This window comes from Poecilia latipinna, unplaced genomic scaffold (genome assembly GCF_001443285.1).
Source record: "Poecilia latipinna isolate Pla-1442-1.1 unplaced genomic scaffold, P_latipinna-1.0 Scaffold142, whole genome shotgun sequence".
Classification (NCBI taxonomy): domain Eukaryota; kingdom Metazoa; phylum Chordata; class Actinopteri; order Cyprinodontiformes; family Poeciliidae; genus Poecilia; species Poecilia latipinna.
The window spans coordinates 228559-252499 of NW_015112758.1; the positions used below are offsets into that span (position 1 = coordinate 228559).

Here is a 23941-nt window from a genome sequence, read left to right on the forward strand (position 1 = left end):
AAACTACGGTGGCAAAGCGGCACAAACACATGAATGATGGAAACTCCAATTCTCACGAAAATAAATGCAACAGAAAAGTGAAAGCAAACGGAAAAATGCTGAATGTAAACTCGCTCCAGTGAAGCAGAAGTCCTCCAGACCACTAGGGGGAGGCAACCGACAAATCAGCTGGAAACGGAAGAAAGTTAAACGAAAAGGTTCGTTATACTTCACGTCTTTCTACAATCATAGAACAGCGCTGTCTGTGTGAAGGTGGTGTGAAGGCAGTAGGGAGGCAGTGTGAAGGCAGCATGGAGGCAGTGTGAAGGTGGTAAATCTCTGCTACGTATAGATGAGATGAATGAGTTCATCTCAGACCAACAGGAAGCGTCGACTTGATGAGTTTGGATTTGCTCTCGGAGTCGAACTCAGCTGTTTTTCATTCATGGGATCGGAGAATCCGATGAAGGATTATTTGTTTGGCCGAGTCATTTATGCGGAACATCGTCCAGGAAGTCTGTGGAATCAGAGGAATAAAGACCCTTCATTGAGCTGCTTAAAGTGACTCTGATTCAGCAGGCTGGAGGTCAGATGATGGATTAAGGCATGAAGTGACTGTATGTTCACTTCAGTCACAGTGATGTCTGCTTTTTAAAATGTAAATCAGAAACTTCCTTGCATCGCTGCTACATCACACACTCTGTTTGGCCCTCTACCAGCGGCTCCTATGGCTTTATGTTCCTCTGAAAGTGGCCTTTGTCCTCCAGTTTTGTTGATTTTTCTCCATGTGTGGGAGGAATTTTCTTGTCTTCTCTCTGATACTTGGCAGGGCGATGAAGCATTTGCTCTTGGCAACGTTGAAAAGCCCCCCCAAAGACTCTCTCTGGGGGCTTTTGTAGCCTTTCAGTGCACTTCCCAGTGATGGACAGGCAGCTCGGCTCGCCCACATTTCATCCCTTTTCCTCCAAAATGTCCTTTGTTGATTTTTCGTGGTTCCCTTTTCTTCCTTTCAGGACTTTTTCATGAAAAGTCGGATGCTTCGGGGCCGTGAGGGTAATTGCTGTCACGGTGGAGCAGGAGTTAGTCGGGCTCCCACGTCACCCAATCATGTTTTCATCATCAGGAGAAGTTTTTTTTTCTTTGGGGACGTAATAAATCTCCCCTTTGACGTGCTACATTTCCTCTGAATGCAGGCGCGAAGAAAGACCCCAGGATTTATTTTCCTCTCTTTACTTGAACACCAAGCCTTGTAACAAGCTGAGGCAGATCATTGTTGCTGCTTCGCCCTCACTGGTCCTGCAGCGGAGCGGTTTGCACACCAACACATTCCGATGCTGCAGAGGAATTCCAGAGGTATTCACACCGGCATGCGCGTCTTACTGGACTGAGAGGGAAATGATCTGAGGATGCTTTGCTGTAAGAAACTGTGGCTGCGCTAACACTGATATGCTAATCGTCAAGAGTAGCTCACTAATGTTAAGCACTTCAAAACATCGTATTTAGCTGAAGTTGATGCTACAGCGCTATAAAAATACTTTATGTAGCAGCAGATAATGCTAATGTCCCATAAAAACATTTAGCACAAGCTAATGCTAAACTTCTAACTTTAACATAACCACGTGCTAGTGATACATAGCATTTCATCGGCACATGGTGGCTACCAATATGTTTGAAATTATTGCTTTGACATTATCTAATTACCATCTTGGTATAGTGCTTTAGCGTTAGCATAACTAATGTTTATGATTAGCACTTTAGAGTTAGCACAATTAACGATTTAGTTAGTGGTGTGTGGAAAATGTATGTATGGGAAGCTAAGTGTGCTAAACATTTTCAAAGTTAGCGCTAAATGAAGAATTAGCTCTGCACATTAGCAGATTAGTGGATTAGCGGATTAGCAGTGTTTCAGTCAATGTTTTTATACATATTTTGAAGTAGTTTGATGTAACAGAAAATTAAAAATAACTGCCTCAATTTTTTACAAAATTTAAAAGTTGTTTTGCTTGGCTGAGGTGATTTTTGGCTTTTCCAATAAAGAGCTAAAGCTCTAAAGCAGGAGATGAAAACTCATTTGCTGAATACGTTTCCCACCCCAAGACGTTTGTTACCTCTACTTCCTGTTTCTAGCTGGTGTAGCATCAACACAGGGTTGGGCAATCCTGGTCCTGGAGGGCCGGTGACCTGCAGCTCTTAATGTCTCCCTGGTCCAACAGCTGAATCATCTCCTCAGTGCAGTCAGGTTCTCCTGAGTCCTGCTAACCACCTCATTATTTGACTCAGGTGTGTTGAAGTAGAGACACATATAAAAGCTGCAGGAGACCCTCCAGGCCTGGAGTTGCCCACCCCTGCATCAACATCTGGTTGATTTGCTTCAAGCTAGCAGATGGAAACATGCCTCATTCGCAATTCCATTTTCCCAGCAATTTAAAAGTTCATATAACAATTGGACGGACACATAACTGCTAAGGAAGGTAATAGACTCTCTGAGGCCAACATAATAATAATAATAATAATAATAATAATAATAATAATAAAAATTATATTATGTACCGACCTTTTAATGCTCCACAGAAACTATTGATTTCCCAGGAAATGAGCTTGACAATAAAGTCTACATAAATGCGTCTCTGTGACGGTAGCTGAGTCATTAGTTCCCTAACCCCCCCACCAGGCTGGCTGGCTGGCTGGCTGTCTGTCCGTCCGTCCGTCCGTCTGTCTGTCTGTCTGTCCGTCTGTCGTGACATCAGCCTCCTGGACCCCACCAGTCTGTGCAGCTCGTGTGTTTAACTCGCCAGGCGCCGCTCTGCCACGTTCAGCTGAAACCGACTGATTCTTTCTGGGTTAAAGTCACATGTCTGGAATTTGTTGCATCTGTTTTTCATTAGTTGGATGATTTAATTTTGCTCAAACACTCATAAGTTCATCATGTTGACATCACAGCCTCCTCCCTTCAGGGTCTCTGTCTCTCAGCGTCATTATGAACTTTCTCTGTTTTTATCCTCATGCAGCTTCATTTGTTCAGTGAAATATTCAGATATTTCACTGGGTTCTGGTTCTGGTCTCCATCACTTCTCTTCTCTTGGTCCAGATAATCACCCTTCTGTCCAGTTCAGGCTGCTCCTCTGCAGGAGTTAAAATCCTGGAGTTCAGCTTCACATTTTCTCAGGACTTTTCCTGATAACTGGTGAGAAAACAGATGGAAATGTTTTTGTTTTTGTGCTTAAAGTGAATCACGTTTCTCTTTTGTTTGATGTCAGATGAAAAGAAACTCAAAAGATTTGTTACCATTTTGGCTTTTTATATTTTTTCCACTGTTCTTTCCCATTTGTTTGTTTTATTTCCTATTTTCCTTTTCTCTTGTTTTTTTTAGCTTTTTTTTTTAGCCCATGTTCTCCCTTTGCTTCATGTTTTTCTTCTTTTCCTCTTTTTTATTAGTAAATTTTTCTTTAAATTTTTTTTTTTGGCTCTAGTGGCCTTTATTTGATAGTTAGTTGACAGGAAGGTGGGTAATGAGACACGGGGGAAGACAAGCAGCAAAGGTTGAACCTGTGAATCGAGCCTGCGACGGCTGCGTGGAGGACTAGGGCCTCCATATGTGGGTTGTGCTGAACCCCTGCGCCACCACAGCACGCCCCTTTTAATCATTTTTGTGTGATTATTTTACTGCCTTGGTTTTGCTGTATTCATTTCTAGAGTTATATTAGGATGGTTCTCAGTAACGATCGTTTGCCTGTCATGTTTCCAGTAGATTTTTGGATGGATTCGTTTCCATCTGTTGATGTTGAACTCAACCTGCTCAGCTCCTCGTCGTCCTGCAGCTGCTGCTCTGTGACTGGCGGCTCTGCAGTGACTTTTCTAAACGATGTAATGACAGAAAGTATTTTCCAGCGCCGTTTCCCATCAGTGTGAGAACTCACTGTGCTGCTCTCGTCTCGGCGGTGGCAGAACGTCGTTTTATTGTGAAAATATCATCTGGAAACGAGACAGAATGATTCAGTCTTTGTTTCATAACCAAGTGCAGCTCTGCCTCAGTCTTTCTGTGTCTTAATGACATATTTTAAAATATTTTTATTGTTTAATTTGGATAATAAAAGGTATTTAATGCTGGAGAAGCTTTGGTTTACTGAACAGACCAGCAGGTTTTATCTCTGACCTCACAGTCTGACAGAAACGATGGAGCAAACAGTCGTATATTTAGATAAGGTGTTGGAACGAACAGAACGCGTTACTTTAACAGAGCCGTTATCAGGAGCAGCTTATCTACATTCACCTGATTTCTCCTTCCTTTCTCCTCTTTCTCTCCTTCCTTTCTTCCTTTTCTCCTGTTCTTCCTCTTTCCCGCTGCGTTCTTTGTCTCTGTCATTTGGTGTGTTTTTATTTTACTGCTGCTAATCCGCGGCGCTGCCATGCCTGAAACACAAGTGCAGATTAAAATTAGACCGTGAGATTAGAGTTTGGCACGTCGGTGTTTCTGTGGCGCCAACGGAGCTGGGAACGCACAGCCACTCCAGATACTTTAATTAGGACATGAAGAGGATATTTATAACTTTTTACCAGGATTTTTTAAACTTTGAGTTAAATTAAACCATAATTCAATAAAGTGCATAGCTAATACAAGGTTTATTTGTTTGGTCTGTCGTATGCCGGGAACAGCTGCGCTTAAGAGGACAGATCGTCATGGTGACTGATCATGAATGTAGAGCTGCAGCTAATGATTATTTTAAAACAGTTATTCCGTCGATTCCTGTGGCCATTAATCAATTCAAAAATAAATTTCCAAATTTCAGGAGGAAAATCCTGCTGGAGGTAAAATATTTCCTGAAACAAAACCTGAAGAGTCTGGATGAAGCAGCAGCTGCAGCAGCTGCAGCTGCAGCAGAGCGTTTTGTTCTGCCTTTATTTGGCCTCAGATCGTCCAGCAGCAGCTTTTGCTTCCAGTCCGGTCCGGTCAGTCTGGGACTCCGCTCCGTTTTTTCCTGCCTCCTGCAGTCAGAAACTGAACGCTGCGGCTCTTTCATCAGGAAGGAGGAATCCCACATCAGGCCAAGCAACGTCAGGCCAAGACAGGGACAACAAGTCTCTGTCTTGTTGTCCCTGTCCAACAAGACAGAGACAGACACAGAGACAGGACTGTCCTCGTCCAGGCCGGTCCATCGGCGTCTCAAAGTGACTGTAAAGTGGATTTTCTTGACCCTGAGCTCTTTTTGGTTTGCAGACGCCTCATTCTGACCTTCTGTCACATGAACACAGAGTCACTGGGCTGGAAGAGAAAAGCAGTTGTTGTGTTACCTTGGAAACGGTTTCAGTGGACCTGATTTCCTCTTGGTGCCAGATGTTGACAGATGTGCAGGAGCTCATCTGTCTGTTCAACAATCTGGTAGCAAAAAGTTTTTGAACGAAAAGTGAATATTTTTTTGATCAATTGTGATTAATTGGTCACAGATGCTGAAATGTAATCATAATATTGGCTGAATAAGGACGCAAATTACCAGAACAACGATTTTAAAATTATGAGAAAAAAGATGTTTTACTGAAGAGAAGCTTCTAATCAGGACCTGACGTCTGCTTCTTTCTTCTTAATAAACTTTTCAAACTCCTGCTACTGATGATAATTACATGCTGATAATGAGCCATCGTCATGGTTACGGTGGATGCTGAGGAGACGTCTGAGGCGGTTTCCTCAGCATCTCCACTCACAGACCTCAGACCGGCGGCCATCTTGTTTCAACCATTCAAACCAGCCATACTGGTTCAGGGTCATGACCTTTAACCTTTAACCTGCTAACTGAGGGCTGTAGAGACAGAGATGAAACTCTGGTGTTGAGCTGAAACTATTAATCTGATTAATTGTGATGAAGTGATTATGGAAATAATCGGCTAATTTAGCAATCGATTAATCATTAATACACAGACGCAGTCAGAGCATTAAAAAAACAAAACTGTACAAAAAATATACAGGAAAAAATGATCAAGAAGTTTAATTATTGTCGTCTCTAGCCATATTAATCATTTCTCTCTTAAAGCTCCTGGATTCACCTGTTTGGTTTGGTTTTTTTCTCCATGTCTGTGTCGGATCATGAGTTAAATTAGTCAGAACATGTGAGAACCGGAGCGTGTGCAGCGTTAGATCTGATCTTTATTCACGTACTTCATGACTAATTTAGTCTGCTTATCAGGTATCAGTTATTTATGTAAGAACAGCAGCTGCTTCCACCGCTGCTTGTAACTGAGCCACAGCCTGCAGTGTCTGAAGGGACCAGCAGGGGGCAGTGAGCGCTCTGGGCTCACAGAAAGCCCCTGTTTCTGGAGACTTTCTGAGGATTGAATCCTGGAGGTTTCACTTCAGGTTTCAGGTTGTTCAGGATCCATTCCACCTGCATGAACACAAACCGCCTCATGTCCGCCTGCGTTCCCCCTCTGGTTCTTATGTTAGTGATCAGATTGTACGGTAAATATCCTGGTAAATATGTCAGACGGTAAATATCCAGTTTCTGTGTGTGCAGAACAGAAAGATGGCCACCATTTTGTCAGCCAGAGAAGAAAACGCCTCTGCGTCTGAAAGTCGTGTTGAGACTGCGGCCATGTTCATGTCCCATGGATCCAACATGGCTTCCATTAACCCCGGTTTCAGAGGGACGTCCTTGACCTTTAACCTCCCTGTGCAGAGTGTTTCTTTGTTTGTCTGCAGCCATGAGGCAGGTGGCTTATTTTATTTTCTTAATAAAAATAGAAGTTTGAAGATGGTATAAAGTTTGTTTTCTAATGGACAAAGAAAAAATGTTGTTGGAAACATTTGAATCTGCATCAGGATGCTTCCAGTCTGGACTTCAAAAAACTGATAAAACACAACAAGAGCTGCTAATTTCTGTTTTTTTCCTGTTAGCAAACCATGAGGATAATGACTGGATGTGGTGTAAATGCTGTGGAGTCCTCTGAACTTCTGAACTTGATAAAGTGCTAATTGTACCAGTTAACAGCAGGTTTGGACCTGCTGTCGTCTGATTGGACCATCCTGTTGGACTTCTCCGGGTTCAACAGATTTTATCCGTTTGGAGCAGATCAGAGAAAACAATCGACTCTGGTTGCTCCCACTTTCCATGCAGTGATCTCTTGACTGCAGCTTTCCACGGCGCTCACGTGTTTCCTTCTGCGCCGCTGGAACAATGCAGCTCAGGAAGCTGGTGGATAGGAGCCAGACTGCTGGGCTGGTGCTGGCCAGTGCGTCCCAACGCTCCCAGTCCATCGGCTCTGGATCTGTGGAGGGAATAACGGCTCCTGGTTCTTCAGACCCAACTCAGCGATGTCCCTCTGGCTGGTGAGTCTGTCAGGGGTCAGGGGTCAAACCCGACAACACAGCGTCAGATCTGACGCTTTTGATTGTTTTGAAACTTCTTTTAGCAACAAGCGTAAAAGATTTCTGGAATCGCTTTTCTTTGCATTTAATCAAGAGCCTCCAAGAAAACAGGAAAAGGTAAAACATTAACAATAATTTTGGTTATTTAGTTTGTCTTAAGAGGGAAAGAAATGCAAAAGTTTATGTTTCAAAGTCAAATTTTCACTGTTATTCATTAATTTGTAATTGTCACAGGTCCAAACTAAATATTCAGAGCTAAATATTTAGTTAGCAAACTAGATATTTAGATGGAGGCTAAATAATTAGTTACTTAGTTTGAGGGTAAATATTTAGTTGATATGGTTTTTAGTTATTAAGCCAGATATCTATCTTTTGGACAAATATTTAGTTGGAGGGTCAAATTTACCTCAAACTAAATAAATTTCTAGTTTTAGCTTCAAACTGGAGATTTAGTTTGAAGGTAAATATTTAGTTAGCAAATATTCAGTTTAGTTAGCGTACTAGCATAACTAAATATGCTAACTGAACAGAGAATATTTAGTATTTCAGTCTCAAACTAAACATTTAGTTTGAGGCTAAATGTTTAGTTTGAAGTTTGAAATGAGTGAATATTGAGAAAACAGCTGGACTTCAGTCGAGTTCTCAGACGGATGGTTCTGATGTTCTGGTTCTGATGGCCGTTTTTATGGATGTTTTCTGACCGGATCGTCTGATGGAGTCGGTTCCCGTTAACCCGATGATGTCGCCACCGGCAGACTCACGTTCTGACAGCGTGACTGGTCACTTCCTGTTCTGAGGGGAACAATGACCCGTGACCCGGTGACCTCTGGTCTAACCGGGCTGAGCGCTCAGCCGGCCCGGTGTGACCCGGCCGAAACCGACCCATTGTTTGTCCTGCAGAGAACAGGAAGACAACAGTTTGGTTCTTTGTCTGTTTGCCAGGATTGTTTCGGTTCAGGAGCTGAGCAGAAACTGGTTACATTTACTGCAGTAACTCATTTTTAGTTTTCATTTTATTATGAAGTATTGATAAACTTCCCTTTGTGTGTAACTTCACTAAATTATAAACTTTTAACCAAAGATTCACCTGCAGTTTAAAACTTCATAACTTTTTATGGAAACAAAATAATTTGGGAAAATTGTTTCTTTTGCCTAATGTTGTTATTTTGTAATTATTTAGACTAATTATTTTTCATATTTGTCCTTAAGATATCAAAGTTTTTCACATAACTTTATATTTTGGTCCGTCTGGTGATGTAATTTTTACTTGAGTCGCCTTTTACCAAAAACTGGACGGCTGCTTTTATTTGAGTAAAAATCCGTTGAAGATGTTAAACTGTCATCATTTTTCTGATCATCTAATAACGCTGCTCTTCTGCCCTGGCTGAAGTATTTGCCTCTCTGTGATTTTTTCCTTCTTTTGTTGCTTTCCAGCTGCAAATGTTTGTTTTGTTGAGATTTTAATGTGACAAACTTTTCAGAGAAATCTGAAAAGTGTGGTGTGCATTTATATTGAGCTCATAAATAAAATCCAGTGCATCAAGCTGCCTTCGGTTGATCCAGATGTTCTGGTTCTGACCCCAGAGAAAAGTGTTTCACAGTGGGAAGGTTCTGTTCTGCTTCTGAAACCCGGTCCAGCCGTGAATCCTCAGGCGTCTGTCACTGGTTGAACTTGGACTCTAGAGTCTGTAGAAAAATCAGCAGCTGAGAGAAAAAACAGCCAAACAAGCTGAAAACCAAAATGTCTTTCAGTGGACGCTGACATTAGTGTTAGCTGCTACATGTTTAGCATTGAAATGCTATTCTAGGCTAGCATTGCTTCTCTGAGAGGCTTTTAGAACTATGATAGTCTTTTCCAGTTTGAAGCAGAAATTAACCCTTGGTTGGCTGAGAGAAGCAGCTGCTGTTAGCGGATGTTGGCGGCTATTAACGGATGTTGGCGGGTGTTAGCGGATGTTAGCAGGTCTTAGTGGATGTTGGCGGCTATTAACGGATGTTGGCGGGTGTTAGCGGATGTTAGCAGGTGTTAGCGGATGTTGGCGGCTGTTAGCCGATGTTGGCGGCTATTAACGGATGTTAGCAGGTGTTAGTGGATGATAGCAGATGTTAGTGGATGCAGCTGTGCATCAGATTTACTGCCATACCCGAAACGTGTTCATACAAAGGTTCTAGCTAGAAATTAACCGATCTGATATTAATATCTGTATTGGTCCTGATATTGACAATAATTTGGATATCTGTGAAGATCTATTCAGTCTAGTTCTATGCCTTATTATTTATTTTACTTTAATTAAACTTTCTGAACCATTTGAAAGAAGATATGTTTGTGCAGTTAAATTTTGTTTCTTTCTTTATTTATTTTACAGTGGCTGTTATTCTCCTGATTTCACTGACTGAATAAATTATATTTGTTTTTACATGTTTGGCCAAACTTAGAAAACTAGATTTAATTGTTCTGTAATGTTACCAAATTAACTTAGTACTTTCATGTCTGTATTTGAAAAAAAAAAAGAAAACGTTTTAAATCAGTTTGGTTGTTTTTCTGTATCAATCGATACTCAGATATCGGTATCGGTATCGGAAGTGAAAAAAACTGGATCGGTGCATCTTTAGTTCCAGCTCTGGAATCTTGTATGTAAAAAATGTTTTAAAATTAAACATATCAAATATTTTCCCAGAACGTTGATCCGGTTGGTTGTGGGTTCGGTCAGAAGGCGGTTCTGTATCATTTGTTCTGGTTCCATCAGGCGAGTTGGACCGGTTCCAGATTAAAACGCTCTGGCAGAAAGGCTCCTTCATTTCCCCTCGCAGTGCAGACGCCCCACTGCCCCCCAGCCTTTTCCCATCACTCTAAGTGCCTGGCTCCATATCAGGCGGCTCTGCCCGACCCAACCCGCCCCGCCCATTTCTGTCCTTAATGTCGCTGCATCCAGAGACGGACTACAGAGGGATGCTGCAGGACAAAAGACGCGATTTTCCTTTAATTGGATGGAAAGTGTCCTGTTTTTGTCCCCGGTGAGACGAGCGGAGCCGGACGGATCCAGGACGGGTCCAGAACGGGTCCAGAACGGGTCCAGGACGGGTCCAGGACAGGTCCAGGACGGGTCCAGGACGGGTCCAGGACAGGTCCAGGACGGGATGGGAGGATTTCACTGGTGTCTCCACATTGTCTTCAGTTGGGCGAAATTGTTCTTCCTCTGCATCTTTCCGTTTTGGAGGCTGCGGAGCGGCAGCAGCCAGGTACAGCGGTGCAGCGCTGAGAGGCTGAAGGACGGAAATGATTTCATTTTTACCTTCAGTTTGTTCAGAGTTCTGTTTTCTAAAAGCAGCTAGAAAACGTCGAGCTTCTCTCTGGAGCAACAGTTGCTTCTCTGAGGTTATCGCTAACGTCTTCCCACCCTGACGCTGTGCTAACACACACACACACACACACACACACACACACACACACACACACACGCAGACATGTATGCAGACTTTACTGGAAATCTTTCTGGAGTATTAGGAATTATGATGCAGGGTTAACTTCCTGTCTTGTTCTTGCTGAATATTGTGAGAATTTTGCTCATTTTGAACGTCAGCATCTTAAAAATTCAGCTTAGTATCGTCTACTAAATATCACATCCAAGCGGTTCTGCTTCTGCAGCTGTCAGGAACTCAGTGTTTCGGTTGTTTTTCAGTTTTCTGGAAGTTTGTTCCAGATTTGTGGTTGCATAGAAGCTGAATGCTGCTTCTCCAGGTTTGATTCTGGTTCTGGTTCTGATGCAGAGCAGAACCAGAACCAGAAGAGCTGAGAGGTCTGGAAGGTTGCTATGACAACAGCAGATCCTGGAGATGTTCTTCAGCTGATAGAGGGCCGACTCTACGTGAAGGTTAAGGTCAAAGTTCAGCCTGATCTCTAGTTTCCAGCTCTAGATTTATTTCACTTAGCTAGGCTACTTAGCGGAAGCAGAAGCTAATGCTAAATCACTACATCACTATCATGCCTGCCCTTGAGCAGCGATTTAATTTGGACATAAACATGTTCCATAGCTCCGTTAGGTACTGTGTTTATGTCTATATCTGACTCTCCACTGTCTGTCTTTTGTTTTTTTCTTGTATGAAATAGTTATTGAGAAAAAAAGTGAAAACACGAGGAGAGGAAACAGAACCACTGTCCATATCACCTTCAAAATAATAGCATGAATATTTGAAGAATTAAGTCGATAAATATTGAATGTTGATATTTATTTATCTGAAAGTTTAAAAAACAGCCAAATAAATTAGTTCTTTAGAATTTATATGGAAAAATGTAGGTGAAGTTAAATTGGCTAAAGCGCTAACAGATTAGCAAATTAATGTATTAATGAAATTGCTATGGAGTATTGTACAGAAGAAGATGAGACACCAGACCAACGATGAAGACGATGATGCAGGAATTCATGCAAAAGGAGCCCCAACCAAACATTACATAAAAGTGAACAGAATTCACAAAAACCAAATATTTCTCTTTAAAACATCCTTTCTATTGATTTGATATATTTGCGGGTCATAATAATCAAGATTACAATAAATTACGGCTTGAAACAGTTCAGTCTTTGTCCCTGATTTCAGAAAGGGAAACTTGTATATTATTTACATCCACTTCATAAAGAATATTTCACTTTTCTCCTGTTTGTAGTTTCCTGCTCTGGTTTCTGCTCTGGTTGGCTTCCCTTCATGCTGTGGCTGCAGGCGGCCTGCAGGGGGCGGCGTTGAGCTCTGAGCTGGTTGGCTGAAGCTCCTTCAGAGGACAGAGAAAACGTTTCAGCACATGTGAGCTGAGGGGGGCATTGTTTCAGCAGAGGGGAGACAGAGCGGGGCAGGGTGTGTCCCTGGGGGGGAGCGGGGTGGGGAGGTTCTTCCTCTCTGTGTCAACAACCCCCTTCCCTCCCCCCCTCTGTCATCACTGCTTCCTGTTTCTGCTCTCTGAGCTCATTTTGTCTCGTGGCCACCAGAGGGCGCTGCAGGCACGGCTGGGAACAGCCTGAGGTCCTGCTGAGCTCGTCTTCATCATCTTCCTCTTCATGATGGCCTCCAGATTCTGTTTGTCACCGTGGTAACTAAAGCTGGTACCAAGGCCTGCTGGGAAATAAAGATTCTCCATGAGGATCATCAGCAGAAAGAAGCAGAAAGAAATCTGAAATGTTCTGGTATACGACTTTGTTCATTTATCTCTGTTGGTTATTTTTCTTCCACTCAACTTTCCATTAGAATTGGAGTCCTGCTTCTGCTTTCTAACTCTCTCTAAACCCGTTTAGCTGTTTCTCTCCTAGATGAAGCCACTAAAGGAGCTGTTACTACCGTTAACTTTTTACAGTAACAGTATTTATGGTTTCATCCAATTGTCACACGAATTTTGATCAAACTTTTAAAATGTCGTAAAAATGCAAATTATCTGTGTTTCCATAAACTGGTGCAGAGAATCAAACCGGCTTCGTAAAGCGTGATGTCATCATGTTGACGCTACGCATGGCTGGAATAAACAGGAAGTAGAAGATGGTAACTCGCTTGTAGCTCAAGGTTTGGTGCCTCTGGTAAGGCGCAGAGCCACCAGTGGATGGCAGCATTGAGTCATTACGACATGTTTCCATCTTCACTTTAACTCTATTGTTTAAGAAAAGACAAAAAAAAATGAGTGTAAAACTTTTTGCAAAATTGAGAAATTTATTCTGAACTTTTCCGTTTCTGTCAAGCTTTTCTGATGCGATACTTCGTAAAAAGTCACTGGAGCCACGACTTGAGGAAGTTCTCCTGGTTCAGTTCTTCTGTTTCCTCAAACCTCCAGTCGACTGGCTGCGGGTTCTGGTTCTGGTTCTGGTTCTGCTGGAGGGGTCTTCCTCTTAACGGGGAGTTTTTCCTCTCTACTGTCACCACATGCTGTGCAGGAACAGGTTAGGGATCGGCTGGTTGGTTCCAGTTATCGGAATCTGTTTTCATTTCATTTTATTTTATTTTATTTTACCGTACATCACTGTTGTATGGCAAGCCATTTTAATATAAAATCAGCTTTTATTCCAGAAATCTGAAAGTGTTTTATGAACAGACATATTAGTTTATTAATATCTATCTTATATTTTGACTAGACAACATGCATATTTCAGATCTCTAATTACATTCTGACTAGTCTTTAGTAATTAGTCAGAGGCTTTTACAAATTTGCTGTAACACAGACTGCTACAAACAGCCACCATCAGCTACAATAACTATTTGAAGATTTTTGAATGAATGAGTTAAAACAGCACCGGAGTTCCCTTAGGGAATCAATATAGTATTTTTAAGTTGAATTGATATTAAATAAATTATACCAGATTTATCATTAAGTTGTCCTTAATTATAAATATCTACAATTAATTACTGTGTTTCTGAAACATATTCCAGGTATTAACAACTAAATTATAACCAGTCATAAAGTAAATTTAAGAAGTTTTACTTTTACTTATATTACTAATTAAAGATGTATATGAGATTCAATTTTTGCAGAGATGTTGAGCAAATTATGACTCCGCAAAACTAAATTTCTACAACTGTTAGTTTGACTCCAAATGAATTAGAGATATAATGAAGTTTTTTTATCCAGATTACTTTTTTATTTTGGATATTTTATCAACATTTTGACCAGTCAGAATGACATCACTGATATCTTGAATAATTATTCTGTCAAGTTGTTGTTTCTTTGAGCTTCACAGTGATAACATTAGCTCATTAGCATCTGGATGCTAACTCCTCAGTTTCCGTTTTTATTTTGCTTTCACTTCAGCATCGAAGTTGATTTTGATTTAATTCAACTTCGGATGGACCGGACTGGATGAGCCTCGATTTGAAAGATGCCAGACAGACTGGACCTTCTTTTTAGTCGTCATGTAAACGTATAGAAATAAAAACCAAACATGAGGAGGATTTTTCTGGGCGTCTCAGTGTGGAGCTGAGGAAATGCCAGCAGATTAACGCTGTGTGTGTGTGTGTGTGTGTGTGTAGGTGTGTGTGTGTGTGTTTCTGGGTGTGTCTGGCTCTGTGTGTTTGAACAGTGTGTGAGAAACTGGCAGACCTGTATACAACACAGCGGCTGATTGTGAACCTGAGAGGGTGTGTGTTTACGGCGAACAACGAGCATGCTGGGAAAACCTCCGACTGGATGGAGAACATCTGGAAACGTCAGTCTATCTAAAAATACAACTCCAATTAAAAAAAAACTAAAATTATTGATCACTTTTCTAATTTTTTCATCTTAGATCCAAGAACTTTTCTGTATTCTATGAACAACCTGAACTGAAGTAAAAAAAATTATTCAGGATTTTTACCATTTTTTAACAAATAAAATCTGAAAAGTGCGGCGTGCATCAACCTCCTCTGGTCTTCTAGTTTAGGTTTCACCTGTTTTGAACAGACTGAAGGTGAAGCTTAGTCTGGACTTTGACTAGGCCATTCTAGCCCATAAATCAGCTTTGATCTGAAGCATAACATCTTAACTCTTCCTCTCCTATTTAACCCCGTCTGTCCACAGCATGGTGCTGCCACCACCATGTCTCACCATCATGTCTTCTCATTTTTTCATTAGATTCTTACACCTTTTGTTACTACTTGTGTTTTTCTATCCTGAATTTGTTTTGTTGAAAGTTTTAATCGCTCTAAATTAAAGAAAGGAAAGTTTTTTTGTTTTTAATGCCGATTTTCCAACCAGGACTGAGATCCTAAATGTCGCGGCTGCATTTCCTGTTGTCAGGGGAAACATGTGTTCATCTGAAGGGCAAACGGAGGCAGAGCTGATGAAATATTAAAAAGGACGCAGAAACAGGAGGGGGAGGGGAAGAGGAGGGGTGCACAGGGGAGGGGGGGCAATGAATGAAATTAAAAGCAGTGAGAGTTGGAGGTCTGGAGAGAGAGAGGGAGAAATGGGCGAGCGGAGCACCCCCTCCCCCAGCCGAACCCCCAGCTGGAGGAGAAACGCTTTGTGAAAGTTTCCCTCAGACTGACGGAGCGGCTCAGAGAGGCAGCCTGGTTCTGATCCGGAGCGGACAGCGGAGCACGGTGGGGTCCAGAGGGGTCATGACCTTCCTGCGGCTGGCGGCCGGGCTCACCCTGAGGAAGCATCATGCCGTCCGTCTCCCTCAGCCTGCCTGCGGCTCGGACCTGGGTCTGCCTGTCCTGCATGTTCTGGGTGAGATCCGTCAGAACCGAGGCTGAGCGGCGCCGCCGGGTCAGTTGAAGCTCTGGGTGGTCCGACGTGTTGGGGGCGGGGTGCGGGGTGAGGGCCCGGCTGCGTGGGGCCCCGGCGGTGTGGGGGCTCTGAAATGAGCTGCTGCCCGGGGAGAAAGTTTTAGATTCAGTGAGTGGTTCTGGTGGTTTGGTTCTGATTTGGCTCAGAACGTTTGTTGAGTTTTGGTCGTGATTAGACGTGTGAATCTTTTACTATCTCATGTTTTTATTCTGAGTTTTGGTTAAAATTGTTTCTGCTTCAATCTGTCGGCGAGCAAAAGATCCTCATGATCTGCTCCAGTCTGAAGGACAGATGGAGACTGAAACCACTTTTTCACATTGGCTGAGCTTTAAAGGGCAGTTTTATGTTTAAGAAACTATATTAGTAACTATATTACACTTGTATAACATTATGTTGTTATAAAAATGCCACATATATCAAATATGACTGAAAGGAACGTTTACTTTGTAATCTTAACACCTTGAAATTAGGCCTCTGTCTCTTTAAGAAGCTCCTGCTATTTCTGAAGCTCCGCCTCCAGGAAGTCATCCCAGCATGGCTCCTCTATCAACCCTTTAACGTTTTTACCAGCGTTGCTCTGAGCTCCAGTCCGGTCCAGTCCTGCCCGTGCTCCGGTCCGGTCCGGTCTGGTCCAGTCCAATCTAGTCCGGGCCGTGCTCCGGTCCGGTCCGGTCCGGTCCGGCCCATGCTCCCCGTGTTTGGACCTCCGTCTGACATTCCGTCTTTGAGCGCTGCGTTTGTGCGGGTGTGAAGCGGCGTTCCCGTCGCTGATCGCCGCTCTGAGATGAAAGCGGTCCGGTCTGAATGGACCTTTTCAGATCCGTCCCTCCTCATCGGGCCGCTCTCCTCCGGGACACTACCGCACCGCCGGCGCCCGGCGGGGGGCCGGATAATCTCACTGAGCTCTTCATCAGTTAATTACCATTCTTCTTTTTGAGGAACGATGGGCGAGGCGGAGGGGCGGGGGCTCCGGGTCGTAAAGGAGCTCAAAGCCCCCCAGCTAAGCCGCGGGTCACTGATTGACTGGATCAGAGCGGGGCGACAAAGCGGGCTCACTTAAAGGGGCGAGGTTCAATCTGAGCCCCGTGTGGAAGGCAGAGCTTTGTTTGAAGCCTCTTTAATTTGGACTCTCCTTCCCTCCCCCTCTCAGCCTCTCGACGCTCCGGATCGTTTAACATCTCTGATTTAAAATCCTTTCTCAACTTAATCCTCAGCTATTTGCTTTCAGCTTCCTTTCCAAACACGATTCTACGTTTTCCAGGATCTTCTGGTCTTCTCTTTGAGCTGGAAAACGGTTCTTATCCTAAACTGAAACTTTGTTTGGTCTAATTTCTGCAGAATAAACCCAAAAACTGAGACTCGGGGTTGAAACGAATCCCAGGAAGGTTCAGGTTGGGAGTTGTTCTTGCTGAACGTTTTAATTAATAATCATCTTCAGCTCATAGTTTCTGTTCACTTTCACTGCAGCGGGATCTTAATGATGAATGTCTGTAGAAAATGGAATAAATCCTTCATTTAAAATCACAATTGGTGGCTTTAAGCCGATGGTTCTGAGTAGATCCGTGACCTTTCACCCCACAAGGGACCTCCCTGAATGTTGAAAGCCTCCATTAGGACCATAAAACACTAAAACAGGACAATTAACAAGCTGCAGGTCAGGGAATTTCAGTGTTTTTATCACAGTAAACTAGGATTAGTAGTTTAACATATAAACTACTATACTATAAATATGTTTGGAACTACAGATGGACTTTATTAAATAATTTAACACTGTAAATGTAATAATGTAAATACTTTGTTGGAAACTATACTATGAATCAGTTTTATATCATATTAAATGTTTCACTGTAACCAGATTATTATCGAGACAATCAGGTCTGAGTTTCCTGTTTCATCATTGTATTTCATAATTCTGAGGTTTGGAGCTCATGTTGCTGCTAACTCCGTCACGACGAGGAAATATCAGGACGAAAGTCTGGGTTCCCCGTCCAGGAAACGGACCGCCTCAAAGACCCAGACAGGCTCCGCTGCGTCAGCTGGAGGGTCAGCAGAAAGGCTGCTCCTGGATAAACGCTGATTCCTCCTCCAGCAGAAAAAAAATCCAGGAAAAGACCTGGCAGGAACGACTTGAAGGACGCAGGAAATGAAGCCAAGACGCTTGGGGCAAACAGTCGGCGCAAAATAAACACAAAGCCTTCAGAGGAGAGCTTCACCCACCAAACACACTGAATAATTAATGAAGGCCAAAACAGAGACCAGAGATTTTATCAGGTTTCTCAGAGATGAACCCGGAATAAACCCAGAGTTTTTAAAGGTGTTGACATTCAGGAGTCGTCCTTATTCCGGATCAGATTGGTGCCAAGTGGCTGGGAAAGGTGTCAGTCGGGGGGATTTGATCTCAAAAACTGCTGCTGGTGATCAGAGGTGTGGATCCGATCCGTCTGAGCTCAGCATCCTCAGCGATGTGATTGAAATCACTTTTTCTTTTTAAATCCCAACACGTCCAGCACTACCTAGAGGGACTGAAGGTGATTTACTGTCACAAGCTGAACGTTACGGCTTTCACATGATGCTCCTTTTGATTTACATGTAAATGTTCATTTCAAATTTAATGGACATTAAGACAGAAAAGAAAATATATGGAGAAACAGAAGTAGAGGAGAGAAAGAGTCATGAGGAAACCCTGCAGACGTCTGCTGCTACACCTGCAGAAAGAGAGAAAAACAAAAACTGTCCTACTTTGGGATCAGGTGATTCTCTGACTGCATTGAAATGAGTTTATTTTGAAAAGCTGCGATGGAAACACTTTTTTTGCATCACATAAATCATGTGATCCACAACTGGATGTTACTGCTGGTGGAAAAGACGAAGAAGACGACAGGAAGTAGGAGGAGGAGGATTTATAATGACTTTTTGTTTGAACAAACTCAGTCGTGTGATTTAAATTGCGTTTCTCAGTTAACAAACATCGCAATTGTAAAAAAAACTTTTTCATGAGTGAAATATTGACACTTTTGGGGACGTTTGTAATGGAAGCAGGTTGTGCCTGTTTCCAGCTTCCTGTTGTCGTCAGGACCGTCTCTCCTGCTCCTCTTTTCTCAGTCTGGAGTTATTTTGATCCCCAGCCTGTCGTCAGACGAGCGCTCCACGTTTGGGGCCCATTTTAAATCCAACATCGGACCCACCTGGTTGCTCTCGTTGCATCGTGGCGATCGGTGATTTTTTCCATCTGTGGCTGGTTTCATGTGTGAAACGTGTGAAGCAGCAGAATAAGGGAGGTTAACACTTCGCTCCACTGATTTATGCAACTTGTGGAGCTTTGTTTGGTCCTCCCACCACCACCAGCAGACCCCAGCTTTGTGTTCGCTCCACTGGACACATCCGTCTCAGCCCTCCTGAATCAAACCGTGCATCACCTCCACCGTTATCCTGTCAGAAAACCTTTATTGTAATGAAATAGTTAGGCTTTTTGACCTCCTTTCTCAACTCAGGTGAACATAAAGGTTGTGTAATTTTACAGTTTATTGCGTAAGAAGAGTCTAATCGCCCTCGTTCTCACAGCTCCACATGGTTTCATTGTCCTCTGAAAACCAGACCTGGTAATTGACCCTTTGACCTCTTGCAAGGTCCACAGACATGCCTGATTGACCTTTAAACCCGTGTGGATGGCCCATCATGGAAGACATGATGCTGTAGAACGAAGTGTGGCGTTAGTAACACACCTGCTATCAGTTTACCTGAACTATTCAGAACAACAAACTCCCTTTAAAGACAGAATATCAGATTTCTCATGAAGAACAACCTGAAAATCCAAAATGGCATCCGTCCCAGATTAGCTGCTGTTTGTTGCTACAATGCTGGATTGTGTAAAATGCTGAGTAATGGATGGGTGTTAGCTTGTTTTGCTAGCAGCAGTTAGCATGCAATGAGCACTTCCACACTGTTTTGTTTTCCTTGTTTTTAATCCTCAGATGTGTCATGACCTTAGTTCACCTTAAGCCTTTGCTATCACAGTTAGCATGTGACCAAAAGCTAATTATGATTTAAATTCATTTAAAAAGCCCACAAAATATGTTTCCCTTCTGTAAACTAAAAGATTTAAGAAGTTATGGGGAAATAATTTACTTCAAGAATATTTAAAACCTTGATCAAGTTTATCCAGGATCAGGGCAGCTAAAGTAGAAAGCTGATGGGAACGTCTATAGGTCACATTCTATGTACTGCGGTTCTATGCTGTGACTCAGACATGTCAGGTTCATAAACTAACTTCCATGTTTCAGGGATGACATGTTACTGGTTCTAATGATTACCCTGGTAAAGAGTAGCATTAATATTTAGTTTTAAAGCTTGAAGTGTTATTTAATATTAAACAATTTTAAGTTTATCAAAAAACTTAGGATGTTTTGTTGATGTTTATCTGGAAGGCAGTGAAACTTCAGCAACCCAGGAGCATAAACTCATAAATGTAGCTGCACTTTGGACGTAACTGTTCCAGCCAGGCTCTTTCTGCTGCTGCTAGCAGAAGGAAGCTACGTCAGCTGTTAGCGGCTAATGCTACGTAAGTAAACATTCATGCTGGATTCAGATTGACCTGGTTTGGCTGTTTAACTTGTTACCAGATTGTCAGGTTTACTGGGCTGCTGCCGTTCGAGGGTCTGCTTCCACTCAGCAACACGTCCTGAATAATAAGTTTGTTCCTCTGCTTTGTAGTGAAGTATAAGAAACTTTCACAATAAAAGCCTTAAAAATGGGAGAGAAATCTGGACTGTCTGAAAGTTCAGATGTTTAAGAAACTGGACTTAAGGACTTAATGCCATACAGAAAACCTGAAAGTGCTATAAACATTCTAGTACTAGTGAAAATGTAAATTTATCTGCAGTGTTCTTGAATAATTATGGCCTAACTGTCTCCAGATTTTCCTTGAGTAAAAAAAAGCAATTATCCATCAGCCACCATCTTGAAACATAATTTTTGCCTTTCTGCTGTTATTATCTGACTTCTGTCTGTTTTATTGGTTAATGCTTTTGGTTCAAATATTTCTTTTGGTTTATTTTGATCTTTGTAGATTTTCAGTTGTGGTTATACTCTAATTCATATCCTGCAAAACTCTAATATCCTGTCTGAGTGAGACGGACAGAATATCTGGACACAAACATCATTTTCTAACATTTACAACTAATTTTGACCTTTCGGTCACCTTGACCCGACATGTTGAAGTTATGAGTTTAATTAAAACGGTAAGAAGCCCAAAGTGACTCCCAGCAGCTCGTCGCTGCGTTTCGGGTTAAACTCCTTTTATGGAAATGTTTCAGCAGAGCTGCTATTGGTGTGAAAACCCAGAACCGGTTTTGGTCCAGTCGGGGTTCTGCTGCCAGAGGCAGAACGTAGCGGCCAAGTCAAACTGCTGTGAAATGTCCTGCGTTTGTTCCTGCACAGATAAAACACACAAAGCTGACCCGGTCAGCTGCAGCCTGGTTCTTCCTGACCCGGCGGGTCCGATCCGCTGGCAGGTGACCTTGACTTCTTGACCTCTGCTGTGGTTCAGACCTCCTGCGGTGGTTCTGCTGACGGTCGTTGTCGACTCCAGATGGTTTCATGTTGAACTCCGCTCGACGTGTCTGATTCTCAGTTCGCTCTCATTCATGTTCTGCAGGAATCATTTGTTTTCTTTAGTTCTGAAATCGGTTCACTGCTTTGTTTTGTTTGAACTGAAATCTAATCTCTGTGATTTTCTCTGAAAGCAAATGAAGCTGAAGCTTAATATCCTGCTTTATATGGATTTATGTAACACATACCTGAGTCCAGGCCAGAATATTAACATGAGAAATGGAGAGGAAATGAAGACAAAATAATGGAAACATGAAGAAATGATTCTGTTTCTGTTAATTTACTCATTAACATGCCTCATAAATACTCATCAGATTTAATAAACGTATTGGTAGAAATGGGAGGAATAAATCCAGAATTATTACTGTCTCTTTAAGGGATGAGGGATACCAGATGATGATGTCATGTTTTTGGAGACTTCTGATTGGTTAACAGAACCAGTTGAGTTAATTGGAGCCACAGCCAGACCGTCTGAACCAACACTTGTTTGGGTTTCCAAACTCATAAAAAATGAATCAACTTTCATTTCTGCTGGTAGATGAAATGAACTGGAACATTTGTAGAAAACCAGCCTTAATCAATAAAAGTCCTTTATGAATTATGAATGAATGCATTAAAATCAGAATCTGAACATAAATAAAAGCTGTAACTGCTGGACTCAGACAGGATGCAGCCATATGGCAGCTAGCATGTTAGCATGTTAGCATGCTAGCTGGTAAGCGCAGATGACTGCAGGCATCTGATTGGCGGGCCGCTGCCTTCTGTCTCTCTCTGGGTCCAGATTGTTTTATTGTTCTGATTCGGTTCTGACCCAGGTCCACTTCCTGCTGCTGGTCCGATCCGTTTGCGATGACGTTTCTGTTCGTTACTGGATCCACACGACCTTTAACCCCAAAAGTTTCCCAGAACTGGAAACAGATCTGAATTTAGCCGAGCCGTCCCCAGACCCAAAACCAGAACAGTGTGGATAATGTGCACGTTCACAAATTGCATAAAGTTGTTGCTCCACTTGTTGCTGATGGCTTTTTGAAAAAGTTTTTGCTAGTTGAGTTTTTGATGCTAGATTTGTTTCTGGTGGCTTCGCTAATTGATGTTCTGAGAAAAAGTCGCTAGACGGTCTGAGAAGTTGACAGATAAAGTGGAAATGTCACTAATTTGGCTGCAGTGTTCTTGGCCACGCCCCTCAGTGTCTCCTGACTCCGCCCACTCAGGTAGGCTCGTTTGTCTGGGGGTGGGGCTTCAGTTCCACTTCAGGTTCCTCACTGGAATACTAGCAGTTCTCTGTTATAACCAGAGATTTAAATTCAGATCAGCTTCAGTTTATTAAAGTGAAAATAATCAGTACCTGCTGCTTACAGCCGTCTTTACTGGTGTTTCTGAGTGATGTCATCCGCTGCCCCAGCCAACATGGCTGCCTCTGACTGAGGTCATGTTTGAAGCGTAATCAGAGGTGAGATCGCTCTCTGCTTACTGACGTTATTCAGCTGGAATGTCTGGTACCGGTCCGGGTCTGGAGCAGTTTAACATTACCTAACCGGGCCTGGTTCTGGTCCAGGTTCTGGGCCTGGTTCTGGTCCAGGCGGACGGGTCAAACTGAACATCCTTTAAAGGAGATGTAATGAGGCTCCGGCAGAAAGGAAACCAGTTAATGAATTAATACCTGATTGAAATTTTGTTTTGTAATCCTGTCTCCTTAGTGCTAGCGACCTTTGACCTCTCTCACCTTCAGCTTCATGCATCATAACATTATTATAATGATTTGGTCTTATAGAAAAGTTTCTGTGTGAAAAACAAAGTTTCATTTTCTTGTGGAGACATTTTGATCCCATCTCAACCTGTCAGTTAATTTTGAGGTCTGGTCTTTGACTAGGCCATTGGAAAGCTTGTTTTTTTTTTCCTTCTGTGTTGTAGGTCTTCTGCTGTGTTTTGGAACTGTGACCTCTGACCTGCTGACTGAGACCTGTAGAGTCAGACGGCGCTCTGAGCTTCATGCCGTGACGTTGGGCTGGATCTGTGTTCCTCTTGGGAAAAATCATTGTTTTGCTTTATTATTTACAACTTTTTAAATTTTCTCTTTAAAATATTTTTAATAGTTTATTTTTCTTTCTCTGGAGGAGGATGGACTTCAGATAGCTTGGAGATGACCTTTGAACCCTTCCCAGGTTGACGAGGGGTTCCTGTTGTTGCTCCTGATGTCAGTATGAAACATTAAACTGAAAATATGTCTAAAAGTAACAAAAGTCCAAATAAAAACATTATTGAAGGATCTTAAACTGTTTGAAATTAGACATAAATAATCTTTCTGCAGGAGTAAATCAGAGATGTATCAGTAAATATTGATCATTGATCAGTTTTGACAGCGTGAACATATAAACAGTTGATAGGAGTGATGGCAGGGTGAGGCAGCGCCGTCGTCTCATTAATGCGCCTCCGTCCACACAGTTGCTGCCTGTTAGCGCCTGTGTGCTAATGAGTGCTAGGCAGGGATTAGCGTGCGTCTCTAAGGGAACGGGGCTCAGTTCCCAGGAGGGGGGAGGGGGGCCTGTTCCCACCCTGACCCGCCTCCTGGGTCCTCTCTGCCTGTCTGGAACCATTTCCTCCCTCTGTGACCCGGTCTGTCCCACCGGGTCCCACTGGCTCCCACCATGTCCCACCATGTCCCACCGGGTCCCACCGGCTCCCACCATGTCCCGCCATGTCCCACTGGCTCCCACCATGTCCCACCGGGTCCCACCGGCTCCCACCATGTCCCACCATGTCCCACT

At 42.8% G+C, this 23941-nt stretch overlaps 1 protein-coding gene across 12 annotated transcripts in view; it reads left to right on the forward strand.

Annotated features, from left to right (window-relative positions):
- tns1b (tensin 1b) overlaps positions 1–23941 on the forward strand; it is a 140282-nt gene that overhangs the window by 14420 nt on the left and 101921 nt on the right. The window contains exon 1 of one of the 12 annotated variants that reach the window (XM_015029064.1): positions 7192–7294. The exons of 10 other annotated variants lie outside the window; for them this stretch is intronic. In XM_015029064.1, the coding sequence (XP_014884550.1) occupies positions 7280–7294 (15 nt within the window). In that variant the 5' untranslated portion in view covers positions 7192–7279. Of the gene's footprint in view, positions 1–7191; positions 7295–15360; positions 15510–23941 lie in introns of those variants that run through there. One more of the 12 variants, XM_015029059.1, reaches the window with a different exon arrangement.